The following is a 27139-nucleotide window of genomic DNA, read 5'->3' as shown; positions in this document are numbered from 1 at the left end:
TCATCCAACTGTATTTATTAAGCGTTTACTGTGTGCAGAGCACTGTAATCCCGGTACTAAGAGCTTAGGCGAGTAGCATACAGTCAGTAAATGCTAGCGGGAGTTTGCTGTTTAGCAAATTCCTCTCATGTAATCATCTTATTTCTACAGAAAAGCTTTCAAACTCGTGCCTTGTGGTTCTGAGCCCAGTTATTATTCTGGGGAGGGGTGAGAGCTTGACAATATTGATCCCAGAGACTGGAGCTGGGAGCCCTGAATTATTCATTCATTCATTCAATGGTATTTATTGAGCGCTTACCGTGTGCAGAGCACTGTACTAAGCCCCTGGAATAGTACAATACAACCGTGAGCAGATACATTCCCTGGCCACAATGAGCCTGCAGTCTACAGGATGAGCTTACGCTGCTTAGCAAAGCAGGGCAGCTCTTTAGTAATAATTGTTTCATGTGTAAAGAGCTTTCTGTGGTACAAACACTGTGTTAAGAACTGACACAGATATTAAATCAATGCAAACATAGACCCTGTCACACGTGTCTCACTTCTTGCCCAGCCCAAGCCAATCCACTTTTGTGATCTGTCAAACGAGTATCAGTATTTGCCTACAGCCTAAGCAGGAGGGGAAAATACATTACTAATAATCACTATTTTACAGTTGAGAGGCCCAGAAAACCTATGTGATTTTACCTAGGTCACAGAACAGGCAAGTGGTGGAGTCGGGATTAGAACTCAGGCGTCTTCCCTCCCAGCCCTGTGCACTTTCAACTAGGCCCCGCTACGCCCTGTTAATTAACTTTCTTTCTCTAGCTTATATATTTGCTTTTCTGTTGTGGCTGTCAACGTTATTAAGCAGCAAAGCTGAGTCTGTATAAACAATTCATTCATTTGAAAATAATTTCTTGGAAAATCTCTACCACTGACCAGAATCTATGTGGAAAAACTTAAATCTTGGCACCAGAGAGTTGCAGAGCGAGCCCAGGGATAAGATCCTCAGAGCCATCTATTTTGGACCTGCTTCCAAGCCTACTCGAATTCGTTTAGACTGTAAGCCCGCCACTGGGCAGAGAGTGTCTCTATCTGTTGCCGGATTGTACATTCCAAGCGCTTGGTTCAGTGCTCTGCACGTAGTAAGCGCTCAATAAACACTATTGAATGAACAGTTGAAGAAATGAATGAATCCTGACAACGGAGAGCAGCTGGATTTTTCCGTCTGCAAACCTCGTTTCCTTCTCCCCGTCCCGGTTCGTCAGACTAACGCTGCCTCCCTGAGGAGCGTCAGGGCATCGTCTGGTGGTGAGTGGAGAGGACTCACCTTGAGAGACGCCACCCTTAGTAGTTTCCTTGCTGCGTCACCCTCCTGTCCAGAGACAGACGGTCCACCCTTCCCAGGCTTATTCATTCAGACAAAAGCCTGGGGTCACGAGAGCTCCTGTTATAAGCCCAACTGATAACCAAATGGCAGCAGACTGTCAATCAGATTTATTGAGTGCTTACTTTGTGCACAGCACTGTACTGAGCGCTTGGGAGAGTATAATAACAGACACATTCCCTGGCCACAATGAGCTTACAGTCTAGGGGGCAGAAAAAACCCCTGTTAAGAATAATAGTAATGTTAGCATTTGTTAAACGCTTCCTATGTGCAGAGCACTGTTCTAAGCGCTGGGCTAGAGGGTAATCAGGTTGTCCCGTGTGGGGCTCACAGTCTCAATCCCCATTTTCCAGATGAGGGAACTGAGGCACAGAGAAGTTAAGTGACTTGCCCACAGTCACACAGCTGACAAGCGGCAGAGCCTGGATTCAAACCCATGACCCCCGACTCCCAAGCTTTCCACTGAGCCACGCTGCTTATCACCCCTGGCCTGAGGTTCCTTCTCTTAGGAGAATCCGTTAGGGGATCCCCAGAAGAATAAATCAATGGCATTTATTGAGCATTTACTCTGTGCGGAGCACTGTACTAAGCGTTTCGGTGAGTACCATATGACAGAATAATCAGACTCGTTCCATCTGCCTCAGATCGGGCAGGGTCTCATTTTCAGAATCATCCCAGCATCTGGGGATAGCTCAGTTCTAGAACAATCCTTGAATGTTTCATATCTAGACCTGTCATCATATGGAAAGCGTGACACTGGGAGACCGCCTATCCCATGCCAATCAATCAATCAATGGTGTTTATGGAGCGCTTACTGTAGGCAGCGAACTGTACTAAGCGCTCGGGAGAATACAAGTTGCTAGACTTGTTCTCTGCCCTAGTGGATAAAGCATGGGTCTGGATGCCAGAGGACCGAAGTTCCACTCCAGATTCTGCTACTTGTCTGTGGTGTGACCTTGGGGAAGTCACTTACCTTTTCTGGGTGTCTGTTTCTTCATCTGCAAAATGGGGACTCCCTATCTGTTCTCCCTCCTATTTAGACTGTGAGCTCTGTGGAGGATAGGGCTGTGTCCTACCTTATTAACTAGTACCAGCCCCAGTGCTTAGAACAGTGCTTGACCCAGAGTAAGAAGCAGCGTGTCTCAGTGGAAAGAGCACGGGCTTTGGAGTCAGGGCTCATGAGTTCGAATCCCAGCTCTGCCATTTGTCAGCTGTGTGACTGTGGGCAAGTCACTTAACTTCTCTGTGCCTCAGTTCCCTCATCTGTAAAATGGGGATTAAGACTGTGAGCCCCACGTGGGACAACCTGATTCCCCTGTGTCTACCCCAGCGCTTAGAACAGTGCTCTGCACATAGTAAGCGCTTAACAAATACCAACATTATTATTATTATTATTCCGGCTCTTCAAACTGCTTTCTTTGTGACTTAGGGCAAGCCACTTAACTTCTCTGTGCCTCAGTTACCTCATCTGTAAAATGGGGATTAAGACTGTGAGGTCACGTGGGACAACCTGATTCCCTTGTGTCTACCCCAGCGCTTAGAACAGTGCTCTGCACATAATAAGCGCTTAACAAATACCAACAAAAAGTAAACCCTTAACAACAAAAAAAAAACCACTCTTATGATGAACTGCCTACAACAGCCAGTGTGGAAAGGTCAGAGTATAAAGACCAAATGTGATATTTCACGACACCTAAAATTCCTGAAACTTACTGACTGAGAGATGGTAACTTTATAAAACCAACATGGAATTCTAGGCTACCCGTGCTCACTTTTTGTTTCTGAGGCGGTGACTTGCTCTCTGTGCATGTTTTCTTAACCAAGACAAATCAAGCACAGGAGTATTGTTGGAGAATGCAGCTACTCACAGACAACCCAGCTTAAATTCATTCAATAGCATTTATTGAGCGCTTACTATGTGCAGAGCACTGTACTAAGTGCTTGGAGTGAACAATTCGGCAACAGATGGAGACAATCCCTGCCCAATAATGGGCTCACCGTCTAAACGTGGGTCTAAAATTGGTCTAAAATTCTAAAAGTCTAAAATTTGTGGTTCTATACTTTATAAGTGCCTTGCTCCAAACATCTCCACACACGTTATCCTTCTATTGAGTCATCTTAGTGGAAAGAGCACGGGCTTGGGAGTCAGAGATCACGGGTTCGAATCGCGGCTCGGCCTCTTGTCAGCTGTGTGACTGTGGGCAAGTCACTTAACTTCTCTGTGCCTCAGTTACCTCATCTGACAAATGGGGATGAAGAATGTGAGCCTCACGTGGGACAACCTGATTACCCTGTATCTCTCCCAGCGCTTAGAACAGTGCTCGGCACATAGTAAGCGCTTAACAAATACCAACATTATTTGAGAAGCAGCGTGGCTCAGTGGAAAGAGCACGGGCTTTGGAGTCAGGGCTCATGAGTTCGAATCCCAGCTCTGCCACTTGTCGGCTGTGTGACTGTGGGCAAGTCACTTAACTTCTCTCTGTGCCTCAGTTCCCTCATCTGTGAAATGGGGATTAAGACTGTGAGCCCCACGTGGGACAACCTGATTCCCCTATGTCTTCCCCAGCGCTTAGAACAGTGCTCGGCACATAGTAAGCGCTTAACAAATACCAACATTATTATTATTACCTCAGCGCTTAGAACAGTGCTCTGCACATAGTAAGCGCTTAACAAATACTAACATTATTATTATTATTATCTTAGTCCTTGGGTAACCAACTGCACACAAGTCCAGTTGAAAGACTGAAAAAACTGGTAAAACCAAATAATTCCACAGCCCAATATATCGTCCAAGTCAGTGTGGCCAAATTAATTTGGATCGGTTTATATTCTGTGAAGCAACTGCCATCTGGTGGACCAATGCAGCATCTTCTCAAACGCAGGACACAGAGGTCCGGGGTTGGTTCCGTCACCTGCCCAAGTCGTTTCTTTTGGACTTTCCCAAGAGTTTCGTTTAATGCTCTGCACCCAGTAGGTGCTCATAAATGAATTCTTAAAATGGCAAAAGCCCAAAATGGGTTTACTTTCTTTAAGAAAAGGATTAACTCATTGCATAGTCCCATTATATCTAAGCTTGTTACGGGCAGGAGACGTATCGGCCAATTCTGTTATTTTGTACTCGAGGGCTTAGCGCAGTGCTCTGCACGTGGTAGATGCTCAATAAATACGATTGACAGTGTATGTTTGTTCCCTCTGGATCTGTACTAAAATTTCCAAAATATTAGCGTAGGAGACCATAGAATTCTACCGGAGAGGTATCTTTATTTTTACTGAGGGTAAATGTATAGCACATTATTTTGAACTCAGATATTTTGATCCTTGAAATTTTTCTGAGACTAAATGTACACTGTTTTAAACCCAGATATCATGATCCCTGATATTTTAATATTAAATATTTGATATCATTGTCAGTGTTCCCAACAGCCCAACAACCTTCCTCCCTCCTCAGTCTCCCTTTTTTTTTTTTCAAGTATCTTTTAAGTGCTTACTATGTGCCAGTCACTGAAATAATTGCTGGGATAGCTACAAGATAATCAGGATGGACACAGGCAATCCCCATTTTACAGATTAGGTCACTGAGGCACAGATAAATTTAGTGACTTGTCCAAGGTCACAAAGCAGACAATTGGCAGAGCTGGGATTAGAACCCAGGTCCTTCTGACTCCCAGGCCCATGCTCTTATCTACCAGGTCACACTGCTTCAAACAGTCTCTATATGAAGCAGGCAAAATCTTGCTTCAAGATAAAAATCATGCTTAGGATTAATCTGTAGTATTTATTGAGAACCTCTGTACTAAATATGAACTGTACTAAAGGACTGAGAGAACAGTGCCTTGCATACAGCAAGTGCTCAATAAATATAATTGAATGAATAAATGAATACACTAGTGTCAGGTAAATATAATATCTGCTTTCAAGGGGTAAACGATCTAACCAAGCAATCACAAGGATTTTTTCAGCATCTACTATGGGCAGGTACTACTGTATTTGAGAGAGTACAAGAGAGTTACTAGACATCAGTCAATCGATGTCTTTATTCAGTGCTTAGAGCAGCAGTGTGGCTCAGTGGCAAGAGCCCGGGCTTGGGAGTCAGAGGTCGTGGGTTCTAATCCCGGCTCCGCCGCTTGCCAGCTGTGTGACTTTGGGCAGGTCACTTAACTTCTCTGTGCCTCAGTTACCTCATCTGTAAAATGGGGATTAAAACTGTGAGCCCCACGTGGGACAACCTGATCACCTTGTATCCCCCAGCGTTTAGAACAGTGCTTTGCACATAGTAAGCGCTTAACAAATACTACCATTTTTTATTGTGAGCAGAGCACTGTACTAAGCATTTGGGAGAGAATATAGTCTCTGCCCTCCAGAAGCTTACATTCTAGAGAAGCTGTAGCCTTTATTTATATTGTGAGCCTCAAGTGACACAGAGAATGTGTCAGATCAGCAGGTACTTTGTCTTGTGCCAGAGTCGTCTCCGACCCATAGTGACGCCACGGACACATCTCTCCCAGAACGCCCCACCTCCATCTAAACTGGGGCTTAATAGAGTGTTTGGCATACATTAAACACATAATTATTTTCATTATTATTCCCTTTCCCATTTGAACATTCCCCCTGAAGGTACACTAGATGTCACCTCAGGATATACGCCACGGAAGAACATCATGCAATATCCTTGAATTCTACCGGTTTCTAAAAGCACATACTTGGCCTTACTTGAGAGGCAGAATTGGGCTCACTCACACATGCTCCATTCCCATAGTATTTGCAATATTCTGGATTTTTAAAATTATTTTACCAGAAGGAAAGTCACAATATGGTTCTCCTTCAGTGAATTCTTTATTCAATTTTAAGCATTTGAATTTCAGTTTTCAAAGTCAACAGGGAAAACCAATTGGCAGCAATGCTTGCCCACAGTTATGTAGTTTTTAGGTTTCCATTTTAACTATAAAGCCGTTTCAAGCCCACAAAAAAATACAAAAAAAAAACCTAAAACACACACTATGGATGGCAAATTCCAGATGTCTAAAAAAGGGAAAGTTCTCAATTACTGAAGAGTAAGTCTTAAATTGAGGAAGTAATCTAATGATTTCCCCATTAAAATCCAAGGCTTCCTTCTACATAGATCACTACAGGAACTTCTGTTTTAAAAACCAAGCTGCTACAGGGTTAAGTGATGCCTTATAGACAAAGTTATTTACTAATCCTGCTAGTGATAAGCCTGAGCGTTTCTTTGCCAAACGGAGCTTCAGAAGTTCAGGAAATAAAATACTTGTGATTTTACATTTTTAGTATCATCTTGGGCATGCTTCAGCCTGCATCAAGTGTATCCACCTTATAAAAGATCCACATGAATCTGTCGCTTTGAGCAAACTGGATTCCAGTGGGTACAAGATGATACACAGAAATTCAGCAACTTGGCCTACTGCAAAGAATATAGGCCTGGGGGTCAGCCGTGAGACCTTGGCCAAGTCACTCTGTGCCTCAGTTTCCTCACCTTTAAAATGCTATTCAAAACCTGTCCTCCCTCTCCCAGTGAGCCCCACGTGGGACAGGGACTGTGTCTGACCTGATTATCTTCTATTTTCCCCAGAACTTAGTACAGTTTTGGCACACAGTAAGTGCATAGATCCCACAATTCTAATCATAAAGAAATCCCAAGAGCGTTTAGCAGTAGCAAAAATATGGTATAAGATTTTTCCAGTGGCCTAACAATTCAGGACAGAGAAGCAACCATTCATTCAGTCATATTTATTGAGCACTTGTTATGTGCAAAGCACTGTCCTAAGTGCTTGAGAGAGTTCAATATAACAATAAATAGATACATTCCCTGCCCACAATAAGCTTACAGTCTAGTGGGGGATATGACCACATTTAAAAATAAAAACGCTCCGAACCCCAAGCTCCGTGTGTTACACTAAGCTCCAATGCGTCCTATCTTTCAGTCACCCTGGAATTTGGGGGGCACCTCAGAGGATGTGATTAGAGTACAGAAAAAAATTTCACTCACTACCCTCCCCCCTCCTGAATTTATTTAGGATTACCCTCTTTATGGAAGAGAATCAAAAACAACTGTGCTCAGTAATAATGCCCAGAGGAATAAATGAAACTTTCCTAAAATTAGTAGCTGCGCCACTCTCTCAAAACAAAACAAAAACAAACAAAAACCCAAAAACACCTACTTGTTGTTGGGATAATCCCTCAGGCATAGGGGTCATGATGGCTTCTGTTTGCGTATAGTCAACATCAATAAATAAATTCAGCTCCTCTTCTTCAAGGCAAGATCTGTGATCTAACAGAGACAAAATAGACTAGTTCCTATGCAGTACATATGAACACACTTAAGCACTTTCCCACACCCATCTACAGCATAATTGTTCATCCGGGGGACTGAATAAATGACTTTACCCAAGAACGCAGGCAGAAATTCATAAAATTCATATAACTTTTGACTATAAAGAGCAAGGATGGACACACAAACACACACACAACCCCCCCCACCCCCCGCCACCCCGACCCGAACTGTAGGAGATGCCTGGTCTCCTTTCTGACACAGCGGTCAACCCCTAAGGACAACCACGTCTTCAAAAGTCTATTTGTTCCCCTTTCAATTGGGATATGAACTTTTTAAAAAAAAGGAGTGAGGGGAGTAGTCTAAATATCTCCTTAAAAGACCTTAAACCAACGTATACATTTTATTAAGTATGATAAAGTAGAGCCAGATTTCTCATATAATTGGATTAATAAGTAGGGCATTTCCATTTATTTTCACGCTACATGCCAACGGGGTGGCAGATTATCCTGGAATCCAGGGGTTCGATCCGATCTCCAGGGTAAGGTTATCGGGGTCCGGTTAGGCAGATCTGCCATCCGGGAGGTAAGCTCAGTCTCGGGAGCACCCCCAGCTTTCTCCCCGTGGCAAGGCTGCATCCACAGGAGTCACCGCTTAGGCCCCGGAGTTTCTGCTATGACCGATTTCCCCGACCAAATTCATCCGGGCAATTTTCACCCCCACCACAATCGAAGGTGAAAAATTTCACTTCCTGACCCTTCCGGGCTTCCCTATAAACGCTCCAAATCCCTGTTACAAGCAATAAATTATTTCCACGTCATATTCAATTCAAGAAGATCAATTTTTTTCCGTTTAAGGACACTGACCCTGAGAAATGAAAGATTTGGTCCTTATGAATGAGCGGCCTTTCTTCACAGCAGCTTTGGTCTTTTCCAGCCCATCTTTAGTGCCCTCTCTGGCAGCCTGCATAAGTTTTTGCATCTGTAAAACAGCGAAAAGGGTAACCTACATGTTCAGTGAGTATTGTGCAACTGAATAAATCCCACTATTCGGATTTAAAAAAAAAACAAACTTTCACCAATCCTGTTTCCAAGAACACCGGCACATTTTAGCTCTGCTATGCTCCCTGTGTTTGGTTTATTACATTGCCATTCATTTTAAATATTTGAAGACAAATTTGGGGCAGTTTAAAGAAAAAAAAATCTGTTTTTTCTATAAACCACTCACTACATCTACATAGCTCAAACCAGGAAACCTACAATGCAAGAGGCATTATTTAAGTCATGCTGCAAACTCAAGAGATGTGAAAACCAAGGCACAGAGATTAAATAATTAGTATCATGGGTTGAAACACACACTCAGCTAAAATTAGTGAATATTTCCCAAGCTAATTAGGTTCTGTATTACTCACACAGGTAGCTAGAAGCTGGAACAGAGGCATCTGATACAAAATTCTGTCTCTGCATCCATTAGAGGCAGTGCATTCAACAAAACCTAACTACTCTTGGAAACGATCACTAATTTTACCAAAGGGGGCAGAAAAAAATGAACCCAGAGAAGAAAATGCATGCTTTGTTCTTCTCGATGATGATCACGTCTACTTTGCTCCACTGTTGCTTAGTACAGTGTTCTGCACATAGTTTAAGATCCAAAAAAACCACTGATTGAATGACCTGCTAGATTGTAAGCTTCTTGAGGGCAAAGATCTTGTCTGTTAGCTGTATTATTCGCTCTGCACACAATAAGTGCTCAATAAATACGACAATGAATGAATGAATACTCCAAGTGGTTCCAGACGGTGGTCTACAAACAATAAATAGGTGCTCAATAAATACTACTGACTGGTTGTTTCCAACAGCAATAGTCGAATACCACCCCCCACTAGCTCCAAGGCTAGGTAACACCTTCTAAATAAGACTGGACCCCGAAGACGTCTTAGTAAGATAAAGCAACTGAGTGTCAGAGCAGAAGTTCAGAAAGAAAAACAGCTATTTTCAGTTTAGCTCTAATGCCAAGAACAATACACTTAAACAAAACCACCCTGGAAAAAAGCAGCAGAATGTAAAGGTTTCTTGACGGTACCCTTTTGAGATGGATTTAAAGACAAATTGACCATACCAACTTTTTCATTTTTTCCTTGCTGCTTAGAAAACAAAAAATACTCCACATTCATATGATCATCCAATATGTAACCGGTCACAGAAGTTTACTGTACTACCTTCAGCTCATGTTTTTGCTTTAGCTGCTGAATTTCTACTGCTCCCACAGTGGTTGCCATCAAATCTTTCATCTTTTTTTCATAGTGCTCCTTTAAACGGTTTAGGTCATGGGAAAGCTACAGTGCATAAAAAGATACAATCTTTTCAAAATGTCTGTCATGCTTGGGGGTACACTAAAAAATTATGTTCTCCAGTATTGTTAGGCATGTGAATGGATGGGAAAAAATGGTCTAAATGTATCACGTTTTGATTGACTTCAGCAGAGAAGCTAAATCAATGGCTCGATCCGGCAAAATGGAGGACTAAGCAAATTTCAGGCTCATTACTTCGAAGGCGACAACAAAAAAATGGGTAATTCATATCAAGAGAGGCTCCATTATGGGTTCTGAATATCCCTTTGTGCTGTTCGCAAGCACAAAATAATAGCCTGGCAAAACTTGGCCTCTTGCTATGCATAAGATGCACTACATTAAGCTATGAAATACAGATCTAATGGTCAGTAAATATTTGCAATACTGTATGATTCGGCCTGGAGATATCTTTCTGGAAAGTCACTAGCACTTCATTTATGAATTCAAAAGGATCATAATCACCTAAGAAATAGTTTATCATTTTAAATCAGCTTAGAGACTTCAAGCGCTAAGAACCCCAGCAAAACTTAGCAACGAATAAATTTTAACTGATAAAACTTCAAATAGTGTTCAGGTTGGCATGAGCTATGACTCTTTAAATGGTCTCATGCCCGAATCATGTAGCTAACTTTACAGAAACAATCTATTTTTAAATATAGATTTTTTTTTCCATTTCCTCATATTTTGTTCTTTTGAAAACATACGATAAAAATAACATAGATCCATTGGGAACAAAATTTTCAGGTTCAGCCCCAGACAGATCTATTTGGGGCAAGGTTTAAATAAAAACAAGGTAGTTATTTTTGAATCGAAGACCTAAAAAAAGAATTTGCATTTTTGGCGCAAGCTGATTTTGGGAAAACATCTTGGTCAAAAATTCAATCTTGTGAAAATCTTTGGGAATCTGGCATCTGATTTTGGAATAAATATTTTTTTAACTTTACTTTATGCAAGTCATTACTTCTGGAGCAAGAATGGGCCAGGAGCTACAGAGTTATTTTGAGAAGCAGTGTGATCAAGTGGATAGAGCATGGGCCTGGGAGCTGAAGAATCTGGGTTCTACTCTTGCCTCCGCCACTTTACCTGACATATGACCCTGGGCAAGTCACTTCACTGTGCCTCAGTTACCTCATCGGTAAAATGGGGATTAAGACTGTGAGCTCCATTTGGGACAGGGATTGTTTCCAACCTGATTAGCTTGAATCTATCCCAGGGCAAGAACAGTGCTTGACACATATTAACTTATGTGACAAGTTAACAAGTTAGGCACTTAACAAATACCATTATTATTATTATTAGCCTCACCTGTAAAATGGGGATTAAAAGAGCCCCATGTGGGACATGGACTGTGTCCAAACTGATTACTTTGTTTCTACCCAGCACTTGAAACAGTGCCTGATATATAGTAGGCATTTAACAAATACCATAATAAAAAACAAAACAAGGAAAAACATCTCACCACCATGTAGAGACAAAACAGGAGAAGAATGAAGGGCAGAGCAAGTAAGTACTCACTAAGAAGACTCTATTTTCATCTCCCATCCGTGATCCCTCAGCCTTTCACCCACCTCTGTTCTATTCTCCCTACTGCCTCTTTGTCCCATTCCCCTCTCCCCTCTCCTTTCCTTCCTCTTCCCGGAATCAGGAGTGGCAGCCGGAGACCCCAGAAGGTCGGAAGATCGGCAACTCTTTACTTCCTGCTGCTGTGAAGTCAAACAAAAGACATCTAGGTAACAGTCTCTGAGTGTGTTCACACACATGGTGTATGCCATGGTGTTAAGTGGCTGGACCAATTATGAGTGTGTACTGAGGTCCATGTGTGCATAGATAATAATAATAATAATGGCATTTGTTAAGCTCTTACTATGTGCAAAGCACTGTTCTAAGCGCTGGGAAGGATACAAGGTGATCAGGTTGTCCCACGTGGGGCTCACAATTTTCATACATCTACGTGTGTGCACGGATGCCTCTGGGTTGGTGAGCTTGGACGGGTGTGTCTGAGTGCACCTGTGTGCATATGTGGATCTGTCTTTGTCAGGTATTTGCATTTATTGGATGCAATGATTCATTCAATCATTTACTCAATCCTATTTATTGAGCATTTACTGTGTTGAAAGAACTGTACTAAGCATCTGGGAGAGTACAATGTAACAGACACATTGCCTGCTCACCACAGGCTTACAATCTAGAGATGCCCCTGTGTGTGTGAGAGAGAGACACTCTACACACATCCATCTATGTGGATGGCTCATATCTGAACAAAGCCCAGATTATGTTGCTATTTAGCTGCCAATGGGGTTTCAGCTCTACCAAGTCTTCCATAATTTGCAGCTAAGCCCTCAATGAATTTTGCCCAACCTTGAAAAGCAAAAAACCCTATTCACATCAGCCTAATACCACTGGAAGGAAACTATTACCCATTATAGTGTACTCTCCCATCCGCTCAGTACAGTGCTCTGCACACATGAAGCACTCAATAAATACAATGGAATAAACGAATGAATTACTACTTTGAAGATCTCTCACATGTTTCAAACCAAGGGGGTCTTTTCCCTGCCCCCAGATGAGTTCTGAGTGTGCCGGAATTGCACCATCACAGATGGATATACCTCACCACAAAAAAGAACATCTCTTCCAACCACCTGAGGGAGGGGATGGGCTGGGAAGCAGCATGGCCTAGTGGATAAAGCCCAGGCCTGGGAGCTAGAGGACCAGAGTTCTAATTCCAGCTTCAACCACTTGCCTGCTGTGTGATCCTGAATGAGTCATTTCACTTCTCTTCTGTGTATCTCAATTTCCTCAATTACAAAATGGGGATTCAATACCTGGTCTCTTTCCTTCTTAGACTGTGAGCCCCATGTGTGACCTGACAAAAGGGTATCCTCCCCAGCACTTAGTATAGTACTTGGAATATAGTAAGCGCTCAACAAATACCACCATTATTAGTATGGTTACTTAGACTATGAGCATCACGTGGGACATAGACTGCATCAAGTCTAACTTGTATCTACCTCTGCACTTAGAACAGGAAGCAGCGTGGCCTAACGGAAAAAGCACAGAGCTTGGAGTCAGAGGACCTGGGTTCTAATTAGAGAAGCAGCGTGGCACAGTGGAAAGAGCACGGGCTTTGGAGTCAGGGCTCATGAGTTCGAATCCCCGCTCTGCCATTTGTCAGCTGTGTGACTGTGGGCAAGTCACTTAACTTCTCTGTGCCTCAGTTCCCTCATCTGTAAAATGGGGATTAAGACTGTGAGCCCCACGTGGGACAACCTGATTCCCGTGTCTACCCCAGCGCTTAGAACAGTGCTCTGCACATAGTAAGCGCTTAACAAATACCAACATTATTATTATTATTATTATTCCGGCTCTTCAAACTGCTTTCTTTGTGACTTAGGGCAAGCCACTTAACTTCTCTGTGCCTTAGTCTCCTTCACTGTAAAATGGGGATTTGATTCCTGTTCTCCCTCCTACTTAGACTGTGGGCCCCATGTAGGACACGGACTGTGTCTGACCTAACTGACTTGTACCTACCCTGGCACTTAGAACAGTGTTTGACACACAGTAAGCGCATAATAAATACCATAAAAAAACAGTGCTCAACATAGAAAGGGCTTAACAAATACCATAAAAAAAAAAAGAACGGCAAAGCTTGTGATTTCACTCGAAGACATGCAGTGGTTGGTAGATAGCAATACCTGGTTGCTTGATGTCATGGCTCACAAAGCAGCCCCACTAGCCCAAAGAGAAGGGGCTCGGTAATAACTGTAGTATTTGTTAAGGGTTTACTGTGTATCAGGCGCTGTACTAAGCGCTGAGGGAGATGCAAGCAAATCGGGTTCAACACAGTTCCTGTCGCACATGGAGCTCACAGTTTCAATCCCCATTTTCCAGATGAGTAGCTGAGGCCCAGAGAAGTGAAGTGAGTTGCCCAAGGTCACACAGCAGACGAGTGGTGGATCCGGGATTAGAACCCATGACCTTTTGACTCCCTGGCCCGGGCTCTTTCCATTACACCATGCTGCTTCAGATGTGCAGCGGTCGGGAGACAGCAATATCTTGTTGCTTGATGAGAGGGCTCCACAATGCAGCACCAGTGGTGGGTGGGCCCACGGAGAAGAGACAGAGACTCGGTGTACATTAGCAGTGTGGCATAGTGGAAAGAGCACAGGCTTGGGAGTCAGAGGACGTGGGTTCTAATCCCAGCTCCGCCACTTGTCTGCTCTCTGACCTTGGGCAAGCCACTTCACTTCTTTGTGCCTCAGTGACCTTATCTGTAAAATGAGGACTAAGACTGTGAGCACCCCGTGGGACAACCTGATGACTTTGTATCTATCCCAGCACTTAGAACAGTGCTTGGCACATAGTAAGCGCTTAACAAATGCTGTAAAAAAAAGTTAAGGAAACAAAAAAAAGTTCAATAAAAAATTAGGGGAAAAAAATACTTGAAAAAATTTGTTACTGAATAACAGGAACCTAATCTGTTCTGAAAACATGCCTCCTATATTCATTTGGAAAGTGATATTGCCACCATTAAACTGCCACAGGATGCTTGCCAAATATTTAAATCAAAGAAAGTTGTTTCCATGAAATAGTGACTCTCTACAAAAGATTTATACAAGCGACCTTGTAGTTTTAGTTCTTTCAGACTACCTAAAAATATTTTGGGGGGGTTTTTCCCTGTGATAAAATCAAAAGTACAACAACAAATAAAACCTCATATTTTTCTCTCCTTACTCTTGAAAAATGATTTATGGACCTCCAACATCATATTTGAATGTTAACAATTTTTTTGCAAATATCACTGAAATTATTTTATGATTTCTAAAAAGGAGTATTTGTGGAAAGGAGTTGATGCCATGATCAAATTTTCTAAAATTCATTTTAAGCATATCGATGGGGGAGTTGTGCTACGTACTTGTTTTTTGTGGCTACCACGCAAAAAGGAGCTGGGAATTCCAGTTTTACATTCCGAGTCGCTTTGTTCTTCATAGCTCTCAAACTCACTTGAGCTCCACCCATATTCCAAAGAGCTATTTCCTCCTCCTTCGCCATTCTCAACATCATCATAAATCATTTCCTCTGCAAGTAGGAATTCCAAAATCCAATGAAAATGCAGAAATTCACAGTTACGTTACATTTCAGTGGGTCCCATAACCAGAATTCAATTGTACGTAGGAGTCGTATATTTTTCAACACTCTAGAAAATTCTTGTTACTAATGTTTAAGAAAACAAAACTACCAGACCTCCTAACGACAACAACAAATTACAGTCACTCTGTATAAGCTATATTGAAAATCCTTAAATATCTTTGCCGTAGAACCACCAGTTGGTTTGAAAGGTCTGATGGTAATAGGCAAGGCTAAGACCCTGAACAAATGCAGTCCTCAAATGACAATTACACAGTAAAGAAGAATCTTGGGAATAATGTTGCTGACATCCCTACATGGCTGATTCTTGAGGAGTCTTATTTTTTCCACTTCTGGGCTTGAGGAAATTGAGAATAATTCCAGTTATTCTCATAAGACACCTTACAGGAGGCAAGTTTAGTCCAGATTGACTATGTTATGTTGCTAGAAAATTGCTGTTTTGATGCACAAACTTCTTGAAACTGAGCTCTTTTTGCACAAAATACTGCTTGGATCTTTCAAGGACTATGTTACATTTGATGGGACCCTTCCCTAGTAACTTAACTGTCACATCCTTCACTTCTTGCTTACAGAGAAGAAATTCATGCTTAACACAGGAGGTCAGAGACCGCGAAGGATTTCTCTGCTCTCGGGGCAAAAATCAACTTTGTGTCCCAGACAATAATTTGAGAATTTTTCCCTAAACTATTCCCTTCCCACTTGAGATCGTGCAATAGGATAGAAATCCACTAATTCCCAATGCAAATCCCAGGGCCTAGAACCTGAAAATCTCTCCCAGGTTTGCACTATTATCTAAAATCCCAAGGGGATGACTACCATTTAAGGCAAGATTTCTCACATAAAGATAAAATAATATTTTTTTCCTCAAACATCTGCTGTTCTGTAACCTTTAACACCTGATCACAATCATCCTAGTACCTATTGCTGAAATGTGTTAGTTCTTTTACTGGTTTAAAAAAAAAACATCATTATCTGAAACTGCCTTGTATAAATGAAGTGAACATAACTGCTATGGTATACTTCAGTGGATTTTAAATGTCTGGTGAAAGAATTTTAAATAGCAATATTCCCTTTGGGTTGCAGGACAATTTCAAACCTGGTTCTGAGTCAGAATTTTCTCTTGGAACATCATCATATATAACTTCCTCTGGGTCTAAAATAATAAAGGAAAAGAATAGGAAAATATTAAAAAAAATACTTGACTGATTCATTGTAACTAAGAATGTTATTTCATCCATTATATCCAAATAGAGACTGATGCACGGAGCATTCCAATTCCAGAATGTTTTCTAAAATCTAAGATTTTATCAAGTTTATAGAATTTTTGACATTAAAAAGTCTAAATTGCATTTGTATGCTGGTTGGTATGTGGGTCTTACTGTATCTTTTTCCCATGAAAGCCAATGCTATCCTACCACTGAAGGTGTATATTACTGAAGAAATTGGGGTTCTTTTTTTAGCCATCATAATGGGAAATTTATATCCTTTAAAATACATTTTTACCATAGAGCGGCTTTCACACTGTGATTAGTTGAGTTCAGGTAAGTAAGTGAAATCTTAATAATGATACATAGTTCCTAGGAATTACTGATGTCAATGCAACTGCTTCTGAAACATAAGAGAGGTTAGCCACCTAATTAATACGCTAGGTAATATTACCATCTCTGCATGAATTTACAAGAAATTTATTTTTGAAAGGAATCAGTTAACCGATGCAAAAAATCAAAACCTGAACGGTAAATGGACACTAATTTCCTATCGCTTGAGAGACACCTAATTAGTGTATTTTTGATATTAAAATTACAAAACATGAGGAAACCTTCATGACTTATTAACTTACTAATTAGACAAGAAACTGAGTATTGTTCTTCCTTGTAAATCAAACCTTACCAGCCATTTACCCAGGGCTGAGGAGCATATAAATCAGAGAAGACCATTTGCTTTTTTTTCAAAACTAAAAAGCACTTCAGCTGACAGTTACAGTGTGTACTCAAAGCTATGAGAAGGATGGATAGTGGATTCTGTTGTATAAGCCAGGACTAACTTAGATATGAGAATGACATAAAGTAAGAGAACAATCTCTCTACTCAGGAAATACATGAATCAAATCAGAAGACTCAGTCCTGAGAAAGACAGAACTTGTCGATTTGAAGCCTGTTTCCCTAATGGAATACTAAATTATTACTCCAAAAAGAACAACGGGGCATTTGATATTCACTCCACCCTTAACCCCACAGTACTTATGGATATATCTTATGTGCATAATTTAAAGGAAATTTATAAATCACTTATATATTTATATCAATGTCTTTCTCCCCCTCTAGACTGTCAATTAATTGTGGGCAGGGAACATATCTGATTTGGTGGTACTGTACAGTCCCAAGCTCTTAGTACAGTTCTCCGCACATAGTAAGCACACAATAACGACCACTGATAAACTGATTAAAAAGAAAGCTACCCAGAGAAATTGCAGGCTTGAATTGCTCGTAGATTCCAGGCTTGTTTGGAGGCACCACTTACTGTAGAGGTTCAAGGAAAGACACCAGCCATGTAGAGTAGTCAGCAAATGCTATACCAGCTCAGTCTGATTCATTGAAATTTTGAAGATAAATGAAGGCTTTTTTTCATTTAAGTTGTTAAATTAGTCTCAAATTAGGTAACTCAATGGGGACATTCCCAACTCTTTGCAAATATTTTTTCACTGCTTCGGGCATTGAATCGAACGCTGAAAAGACAGTGGTCCCACTCAATTGACACTTACTCTCCATCCATGCTGTATTGGCAGGATCTGCAACCCATTTGGCCAGAGCACTGTCTTCTTTATTGACCCGATCTTCACTTAAAGAAAATCATCAAAAACAAAAATACCAAAAATCAGTGTGTGAAAACCAAATCTGATAGATTCACTTTACGAACCATCAACACTAAAAGAGCACAGTAGCTAACATCATAGGCCTCTCGCCATCAAGGAATTTCGGCAAAGGACCAGCGTTATGATGTCACTGTGAAGTCAACACCAGGTGAATACTGGGAACACGATCAATCCTCAGAAAATCAAAGAATGTTATTTCATCCAGATGGGTTTCACTACTTCCTCTGTTTACCTCCTCAAAGAAGTCAGTGATCTGCTGAAAAAGCCAAACTCCCTTAACCTCTGCTTCCATTGTTGATTTGGAAATAGGAGAGACTCTCCAGATTTGGGAAGCCCGGTGAATTACAGAGATGGTGACAATCTCATTTACATACTTAAAAAGCATAAAAAGCAGTTCACTAAAAGCCAGAGTGGAATGAGCAGAAGAGATTACTTCATGCAAGAAAAAAAGCCAATTCTAGTTTCTTTATCTCCTGGGTGTTTTCAGTGAATAAAAAACAATTAGTACAATAACAAATCAGAAGAGATGAACACACCCAAGGATTGCATCTCACAGGAAATATAAAGATGACTCTACTGTCATCATCGACAGTGTTTATTTAAGGGTCTACTTTAGGCAGAAATAGTAAGCACTGAAATAAAACTTCAGCCTAATGGCTTTCAGCTGATGTGCAAAATTATAACAAAAGAGTAGTCGAAAATTTGCTTTTATATGATTTAAAACAAGGCTGCTTCTATTTATGCCATTAAAAAAGTTTGATGATTTATCCTCTTCCCAAAACCAGTCTGTGCTTTGCTCCTCATAAATAAAAGGAATGTGGGAAGGGTCTTATTTCCCTAAAATAATTATTTAATTGATTGAAAAAAGTCTTATCCCTGGGTGATTTCTGGATTGAGGGCCACACTTTTGTTAATCTTAAAGGTACTTATTTTAAAATATATTTCATTTTTTTAAAATTTCAGCCTTAAAAAAGCAATTTATTTAAAACAATGGAATCAATTTCTACTGTCAAAGGAACAAAGATAGATAATAAGGTGAAAGACGTACATAAAGATGCCAGGAATGGAAAAGAAGGATGACGACTCTGATGCGTAGTGAGACTGATCACTCTTACTCAATCCACATAGTCGATCTGTCAACACATCCTATAGGTAACATCTTCAAGATATCGCTTAAATCTGCCCTTTCCTCTCCATCCAAACTGCTCCCACTCTGAGTCAAGCACTAACAGTAATAATGATCGTGGTATCTGTTAAGCACTCACTTTAAGCCAGGCACTGTACTAAACGCTGGGTTGGATAATCATAATGGTATTTGTTAAGTACTTACTATGTGCCAAGCATTGTTCTTAGCTCTGGGATAGACACAAGGTTATCAGGTTGTCCCACGTGGGGCTCACAGTCTTTATCCCCATTTTACATATGAGGTAACTGAGGCACAGAAAAGTTAAGTGACTTGCCCAAAGTCACACAGCTGATACGTGGCAGAGCCGGGATTTGCTTAACTCATGACCTGTGACTCCCAAGCCCGTGCTCTTTCCACAAGCAAAGCAGGTTGGGCATAATTCCTGTCCCACACAGGGCTCAAAGTCTCAATCCCCACCTTAAAGATGAGGTAACTGAGGCCCAGCAGAGAAGTTATGGGACTTGCCTAAGGTCACCCAGCAGACACGTGGCAGAGCCGGCATTAGAATCTAGGTCCTTCTGACTCCCAGGCCCGGCCTCTATCCTATAGGTAACGCTGCTTATCCAGCTTTGACTACATCGTAAGCCACCTGGTTGACCTCCCTGACTCCTGTCCCTCCCCACTACAGTCCTTATTTCATTCCGCTGCCTGGATCATTTTTTCTAAAAAAAAAAGTTCAGTTTTTGTCTCCTCCCCCACCAAAACCTCCATTGGCTGACAATCCAACTCCGCATCCGACAGAAACTCCTTACCATCGGCTTTAAAGCAGTCAGCTCTCCCCATCCTACCTCACCTCAATGATTTTCAACTATAATCCAGTCCACACACTTCACTCCTTTAACACCAACATACTCCCCTGTACATCGGGCATGTGTATCTCGCTGCTCTCCCTTTGCCCACAACCTCCTTCTGGCCTGGAACTCTCTCATCCTTCATATCCGACAGACCGCCACTCTATCCACCTTCAAAGCCTTATTAAAATTCCATGTCCTCCAAGGGGCTTTCTCTAAGCCCTCATTTCCCCTACTCCCTCTCCCAATCCACATCGCCTAGGCCCTTGATAGTCACACCGCACCTGTATATATCCGTACTTTATTTTAAATGCCTGTCTTCCCGTCTAAACTGCAAGCTCTTTGTGGGCAGGGAACAGGTCTTTCAACTCTGTGCCTTCTACTTAGAATGTGAACCCCAAATGGAACAGGGACTGCATCCAACCTAATAAATCTGTTCCTACCCCAGCGCTCAGAACAGTGGTTGACACATACTAAACACTTAAACACCATAAAAACAACCTCTGTAGTTTTGTACTCTCCTAGTCCAGTGCTCCGTGCACAGTAAATGCTCAATAATTGATTGACTGAAAACATCCACAAATTGCTACTTTGGCACTTACCTGTTCTGTGGATCATCAGAATTTAAATAATTACAATGACCATCTTCAGTAACCTCCTGTGTTCCCCCTAGGAAGTCAGAAGAATGTATAATTATTGCAGCCACAATTATTCAGGATTCCAAAGGAGTTAGGCACAATGTTTAAATGGAAAATTTTGTTCCTTACTCTTCTCTTTATGGATCCATACCACTGGCTTTAAGTGGAATCTTAAGGGACTTGGCGAAATCATTCCGTTGGAATTTCTTGTGGACACGGATCGTGTTTACAAACTCTATTGTTCTTTTTTCTCCCAAGTGCTGAGTCACGGCATAGTGGATAGAGAGCACAAGCCTGGGAATCAGAAGGTCATGGGTTCTAATACCGGCTCTGCCACTTATCTGCTTTGTGACCTTGGCCAAGTCACTTCACTTCTCTATGCCTCAGTTACCTCATCTATAAAATGGGGATTGAGATTGTGAGCCCCATATGGGACAAGGGACTGGGTCCAACCTGATTTGCTTGGTATCCACCCCAGCGCTTAGTACAGTACCTGGACCATAGTAAGTGCTTAACAAATACCATCATTTTTTTTCTATTCTGCACAAAATAAACCCTCAGTAAATGCCACTGAGTGACTGGAAATGCTCTTAGCAGAAAGAGGTCCAGAATAATAATGGTCAAATTGGACCAATTTCAAATACAATAAAAATGGATTAAAGATTGTCTTCTACCCTGCGAGAAAAGGGCTTAAATTTATTGAACTTTAGAGAGAGTTCAGAAGGGTGGGAGAATGCCCAACAGCTCAGAGTAGCCATGATAGTAAACAACATACCTTGAAAACTTTTTTATGGTCTTTGTTAAGCACTTACTATGTGCCAAGCACTGTACTAAGTGCTAGGGTAGATACAAGCTGATCAGGTTGGACACAGCCCCTGTCCCACATGGGCCTCACAGTTTAAAATCCCCAGTTTACCTTCCAAATTTCTCCAGCAGCCCCATCTCCAGCAGCCTGGCTAGTGGATAGGGCATGAGCCTGGGAATCAGGAGACCGGTGTTCTACTCCTGATTCTGCCACTTGCCTGCTGCGTGACCTTGGGCAAATCACTTCTCTGTGGCTCATTTACCTCATCTGTAAAATGGGGATAAAATACCTGTTTCCTCTCCCACTTAGACTAGGAACCCTGTATAGAACAGAGTCAATGTGCAATGTACAATATGCTTATGTGGTTTCTACCTGAAGGCTTAGTACAGGACTTTGTTTACTTAAATACCACAATGATCATTATTATCAGTATTATTAATATTACTGTTGTCATTAACCACACAGCTGGATTCCTCAGAGCCATTCAGTGCCTGGCTGTGGTTTCTGACAACTCTCTGGAAGTTGTCACATCATTATCCTTCCCTAGTCAAAGCAGTGTTCCCTAATGGGTAGAGCATGATCCTGGGAATCAGAAGGACCTGGGTTCTAAACCCAGCTCCACCACTTGTCTACTCTGTGACCTGGGGCAAGTCATTTTACTTCTCTGTGTTTCGGTTACCTCATCTGTGAAATGGGTATTAAGACTTTGAGCCCCATGTGGGACAGGGACTGTGTCCAACCTGATTACCTTGTATCTACCCCAGTGCTTGGAACAGTGCCTGGCACATAGTAGGTGTTTGAAAAATACCACAATTATTACTATCATTCATTTTCAATTTGGATTGTAAGAAATTGGCATTTACGGTGTAACCGTATAGTATTACAGACGGACCCTTACGTTTCCTTAGCCTACTGATATAGGGACCAGTAGAAAGGGGTGGGATTGTTAGGAAGGGCGGGGAGAAAACCTGGCTTTGATAATACGGGGGAAAACAAGGGAAATCTTGCAGGCCGAACAATTTGTGAAAACAATTGCTATGCAGACCCAAAGTATAATTTCCTTTCATATAGGATGGATTCTTCAGCTTTCCTACCCAACCCATGTACTTCCTGAAATTTGTAGACTGAAGCCTCCTCCTATGATGTGTTGTTCCTTAGGATGAAAACTACCCAGGCCATCCTGTGTTATCTTTTTAAAGACAAGACAGGAAAGTGACTCATTTCCCACCCAGTTTCTTCTAGAGGAGAATAGGATAAACGAACTCTTCAAGGAATTCTCTCAGACACCACATTCTCTCCCACTGATTCTTCTTCAAAATGTCTCAAATATTTGCTCTCTGCTTCAGCTACTTGTTCACAACCATAGGGAAACAGGAATGGTTTAGTATTCCTTTGCACTAAAAGAAAGTGTTGTGCGAATCCAGGACTGGCAATTATAATTGTAGTATTTGTTAAGTGCTTATATGTGTCAGGTACTGTACTAAGCACTGGGGTGGGTAAGAGCAAATCGGGTTGAATGCAGGCCCTGTCCCACATGGGGCTCACAGCCTCAGTCCCCATTTTACAGAAGAGGTAACAGAGGCAAAGAGAAGTACAGTGATTTGCTGAGGGTCACACAGCAGACAAGTGGCAGAGTCAGAATTAGAACCCGTGACCTTCTGTCTCATAGGCCTGTACTCTCTCCACTAGGCCATGAGTAGCTATGACAATTGCTTCTGAAGCCCTGGGGAAACAATTTTAGCCAAGCTTCCTCAGGAAGGGAAGCAGTAAGACCCAATGGAAAAGTCAGGAGATTTGGGTCCTAATCACCACTTTGCCACTTGCCTGCTGGGTGACCTTCGGCAAGGAACAACTTGCAGTGTTGTACTTTCCAAGTGCTTAGTACAGTGCTCTGCACACAGTAAGCGCTCAATAAATACGATTGAATGAATAAATGAACGAATGATCTTCTCAGTGGCTGTGTCCTCAGCTGTAAAATGGGGATAAAATACTTGTTCTTTCTCCTTTTTAGACTATGATTTCCAGGAGGAGCAGGGACTGTGTCTGATAGGATTATCTAGGATCTACCAAACATTTAGCACAGTACTCAGCACATACTGAGCACTTCAAACATAGTATTATTATTATTAATGAGAAAAAAATAAAAAGCAGACAGTCTGGGAGAAAAATGGGAAGGGAATGGACCAGACAACAGTCCCTGAAAAGCATCAAGGAGCAGATATATATATATATATATATATATATATATATATATATATATATATATATATGTATGGTACTAAGTGACTGTGTTTTTCTGTTTTATGAAACATTATACATTAAAAAATTACATATAACACTTTAAGAAGATTAATGTGTATGTTTGATCACAGCTATCAGTGCTTCAGACCTTCCAGTTAGCCTTGCATTCTTTTAGTGCATGCTCATATACTTCATGTCCAGAGAATAACAGCACAGAGCTGCTGATCAAATTAAAATTCCCAGGAATGCTGCCAATTTTGGTTGGAAAATTCTAAGAGATTTTTCCACCTGTTCAATGTTCCACAGACTGAAAAGTTAGCTCAGAGTGCACACTAATTTGCTCTTTAGAAGTTTATCTCTTCACCAGATATTATCTGCCTAGCAAGCAATCCCTGCAGACAATATAGAAAAAGAGCTGTCACACAGTCAACACATTTATAGCAAGGTTGCTATGTGCTGTGCTCACCAGACTAAGGACTTGAGTCAGCAAACTAACCTTCTCACTGCTCTTTGATCCCATCTATCTCGCCGACCCCTGGCCCACATCCTGCCTCTGGCCTGGAATGCCCTCCCCCCTTAAATCCGACAATGACTACTCCCCTCCTTCAAAGTCTTATTGAAGGCCCATCTCCTCCAAGAGGCCTTCCCTGACTAAGACCTCCTCTCCTCTTCTCCCACTCCCTTCTGTGTCGCCCTGACCTGCTTCCTTTGTTCTGCTCCCTGTGTTCATCCCCCCTTCCAGCTCCACAGCACTTATTCACATATCTGTCATTTATTTATATTAATGTCTGTCTCCCCCTAGACTGTAAACTCATTGTGGTCAGGGAATGTTTCTGCTTATAGTGCTCTCCCAAACGCTTACTACAGTGCTCTGCACAAAATAAGTGGTCAAGAAATACGAATGAATGAATGGATGAATGAAACAGGAGACATGACCCTTGTCTTCAAGCTTTCAACCAATGCAAAATGATTGGCATCTCAGGAATTTTTCCCCTTCATTTTGGAAACTTCCCTCACACTCAAGATTACTGACAAGAGAATTAACGCTAGTTTGGGTCAACTCCATGACTCCAGAACTCCTCTGGCTCCACACTAAAGCTTACGATGAACGCCAGCCCCCAGAGGCTTCCAAATGGATTCCATTCTTGGCAAAGTGGGTGGATGGCATGAGCTGACTCTCCACTGTAAGCTGGTTGTGGTCAGTGAATGTGTCTGCTAGATGGTTATATTTTGTACTCTCCCAAGCACCTAGTAAAGTGCTCGGCACACAGCAAGCACTCAATTGATACGATTGTGTTTTGGTAATCAATTGGCCAAAGTGAATATAAGTATCACCAGTCACACCTTATAATTGTGGAAAAGAAGAAAATGAGGTTCATATGCAAGCCTTCTCCTAACTGCTGGCCAACCAACTGGTCTTCTTGTCACTCTTCTGATCCAGTTTATTCTCAGGAAGTCGTAAGCAGAAATATTTCAACCAACCGAGTGCCTATGTGGGCAGAGCGCTGTACTAATTGCTTGGGGGAATTTAAAAGAGTTGGTAGTCATGATCCCTATTTCATCAGGTTCCCAAGATTTAATGCTTCCCCTCAATTCTGCTACCTGGCAATACCCTGTCCAATGATGCCCTGAAAGCCAAAAAAGCAGAAAACAATCAAAAAGGTCAGAATGCCTCTCTAGCAGAGTTTGTCAGTGATGAGGAATCATGTGTTAATTATTGTTTCTCAAACAAACTACCTCGATGGTTCATACAAATACAAACTTTAGGGTGAGAAATAACCCATGCATTGAAAATAATCCCAGATGTGATATTTAACCAAATGAAAATAAGCACAGGATTATTTAAAAAGGTAGTTCAATCTACTTTCTCAAAAATGATAATCTAGTTTTAAACTGAAAAGAAAAACTAATTTTTTAAATCCAAATTTTCATCTGATAACTCATTCATTCAACTGTTTAGGGCGCTTATTGTGTGCAGAGCACTATACTAAGCGCTTGGGAGAGTACAATAAAATAGTAAACAGACACATTCCCTGCCCAAAATAAGCTTACAGTCTAGAGTCGGGGGAAAACAGACATTGATAGAAATAAATAAGTGACAGATATGGACAGATATGTGCTGTGGCACTAGGAGGCGGAATGAATAAAGAGAGCAAGTCAGGAAGAAGAGGAAAGGAGGGCTTAGACAGGGAAGAATAAAGGATAAATACTTATTTTATTTTCCTTAATGCATAAATACTAAGGAAAAATACCTTCTTCGTCCACAGAGACGTTGCGGATGATCACAGGGCTGGTGTACGCCGGCAGTATCAAGGGTAAGTTGGACGGCACCGCGTAGCCGCAAGGCACAGGGACGGAATACCCGCTTGGTACCGTTGGGCTTGGACTTTCACCCTGAGCATTTGATTCTGGTGATAACGCCTGCTCCATCTCTTGGATTGGGGTGATATCTATGACTGAGTATGGATTGACTTTGGCCGGGAACACCGCTCTACTGGTCTCAGCTCCTTGTGTCCTCTCCGTTCCAGGTCTGATTTCATCTCCTGAGGTGAGGTGGGGAAAAAAATGACCGATGACTAACAATAACGGCATTTGTTAAGTGTTTACTCTGTGCCAGGCACTGTACTAAGCGCTGGAGTGGATATAAGCAAATCAGGTTGGATACAGTCCCTGTCCCACATGGGACTCACAGTCTCAATCCTCTTTATAGATGAGGTAAGAGAGGCCCAGAGAAGTGAAGTGATTTGCCCAACGTCATATAGCGGAGAAGTGGTGGAGCCAGAATTAGAACCCACGACCTACTGACTCCAGCCTGTGCTCTTTCCACTATGCCATGCTGCTTCTCAGTGAACCACAATCTAATGAACCAAAGTCTTCTACAGCCAATCCATGAGGCAAGTTTTACATCTAGGACAAACAGAATTACCACGGAGGCCTGTTTGAGGTGAACGTGTCAAGTACTGAGATTGATCTTGGAACTGGCATGTGAGTTGTATTTATAAACTTGTCTCCCCCGATTAGACTGTAAGCCCGTCAGAGGGCGGAGACTGTCTCTATCTGTTGCGGATTTGTACATTCCAAGCGCTTAGTACAGTGCTCTGCACATAGTAAGCGCTCAATAAATACTATTGAATGAATGAATGAATGTTCTGACCATGGCCACCTGCCACTCCTGCAGAACAAGGTGACCGATGGCTGTTTAGGGTACCAATACACAATCTGGGTTGTTAGGACACACGCACACTTCCTTGGCTATAAGTTTTTTACTCACCACCTGCCCTTCCCTGAAGGTTGAAATAGTGTAGGATCAGGAAAGGACTATCATGAGACTGCTGGGAATGAAGTGCATTAGAAGATGACAGAGAACAAGCAACCGAGAAAAGAATATCACCGGCAAACAAGGAAGATAATCCTATCCAAACTGGAGAGCAGCATGGCGTAATGGATAGAGAACAG

At 41.8% G+C, this 27139-nt stretch overlaps 1 protein-coding gene across 3 annotated transcripts in view; it reads right to left on the bottom strand.

The window, feature by feature from the left end:
• Positions 1-27139, bottom strand: part of ARHGEF10 (Rho guanine nucleotide exchange factor 10) — a 122847-nt gene that overhangs the window by 58934 nt on the left and 36774 nt on the right. Inside the window, exons 4-11 of one of the 3 annotated variants that reach the window (XM_029050934.2) lie at positions 25936-26226; positions 20602-20668; positions 17912-17988; positions 16247-16303; positions 14918-15081; positions 9871-9987; positions 8519-8633; positions 7543-7652 (exon numbers count right to left, since the gene is read on the bottom strand). In XM_029050934.2, the coding sequence (XP_028906767.1) occupies positions 7543-7652; positions 8519-8633; positions 9871-9987; positions 14918-15081; positions 16247-16303; positions 17912-17988; positions 20602-20668; positions 25936-26226 (998 nt within the window). Of the gene's footprint in view, positions 1-7542; positions 7653-8518; positions 8658-9870; positions 9988-14917; positions 15082-16246; positions 16304-17911; positions 17989-20601; positions 20669-25935; positions 26227-27139 lie in introns of all 3 variants that reach the window. The other 2 variants (XM_029050936.2, XM_029050937.2) reach the window with 2 other exon arrangements.

The sequence above is a fragment of the Ornithorhynchus anatinus genome, chromosome X1 (genome assembly GCF_004115215.2).
Source record: "Ornithorhynchus anatinus isolate Pmale09 chromosome X1, mOrnAna1.pri.v4, whole genome shotgun sequence".
Taxonomy (NCBI): domain Eukaryota; kingdom Metazoa; phylum Chordata; class Mammalia; order Monotremata; family Ornithorhynchidae; genus Ornithorhynchus; species Ornithorhynchus anatinus.
This window is presented reverse-complemented; position numbering and strand designations above follow the sequence as displayed.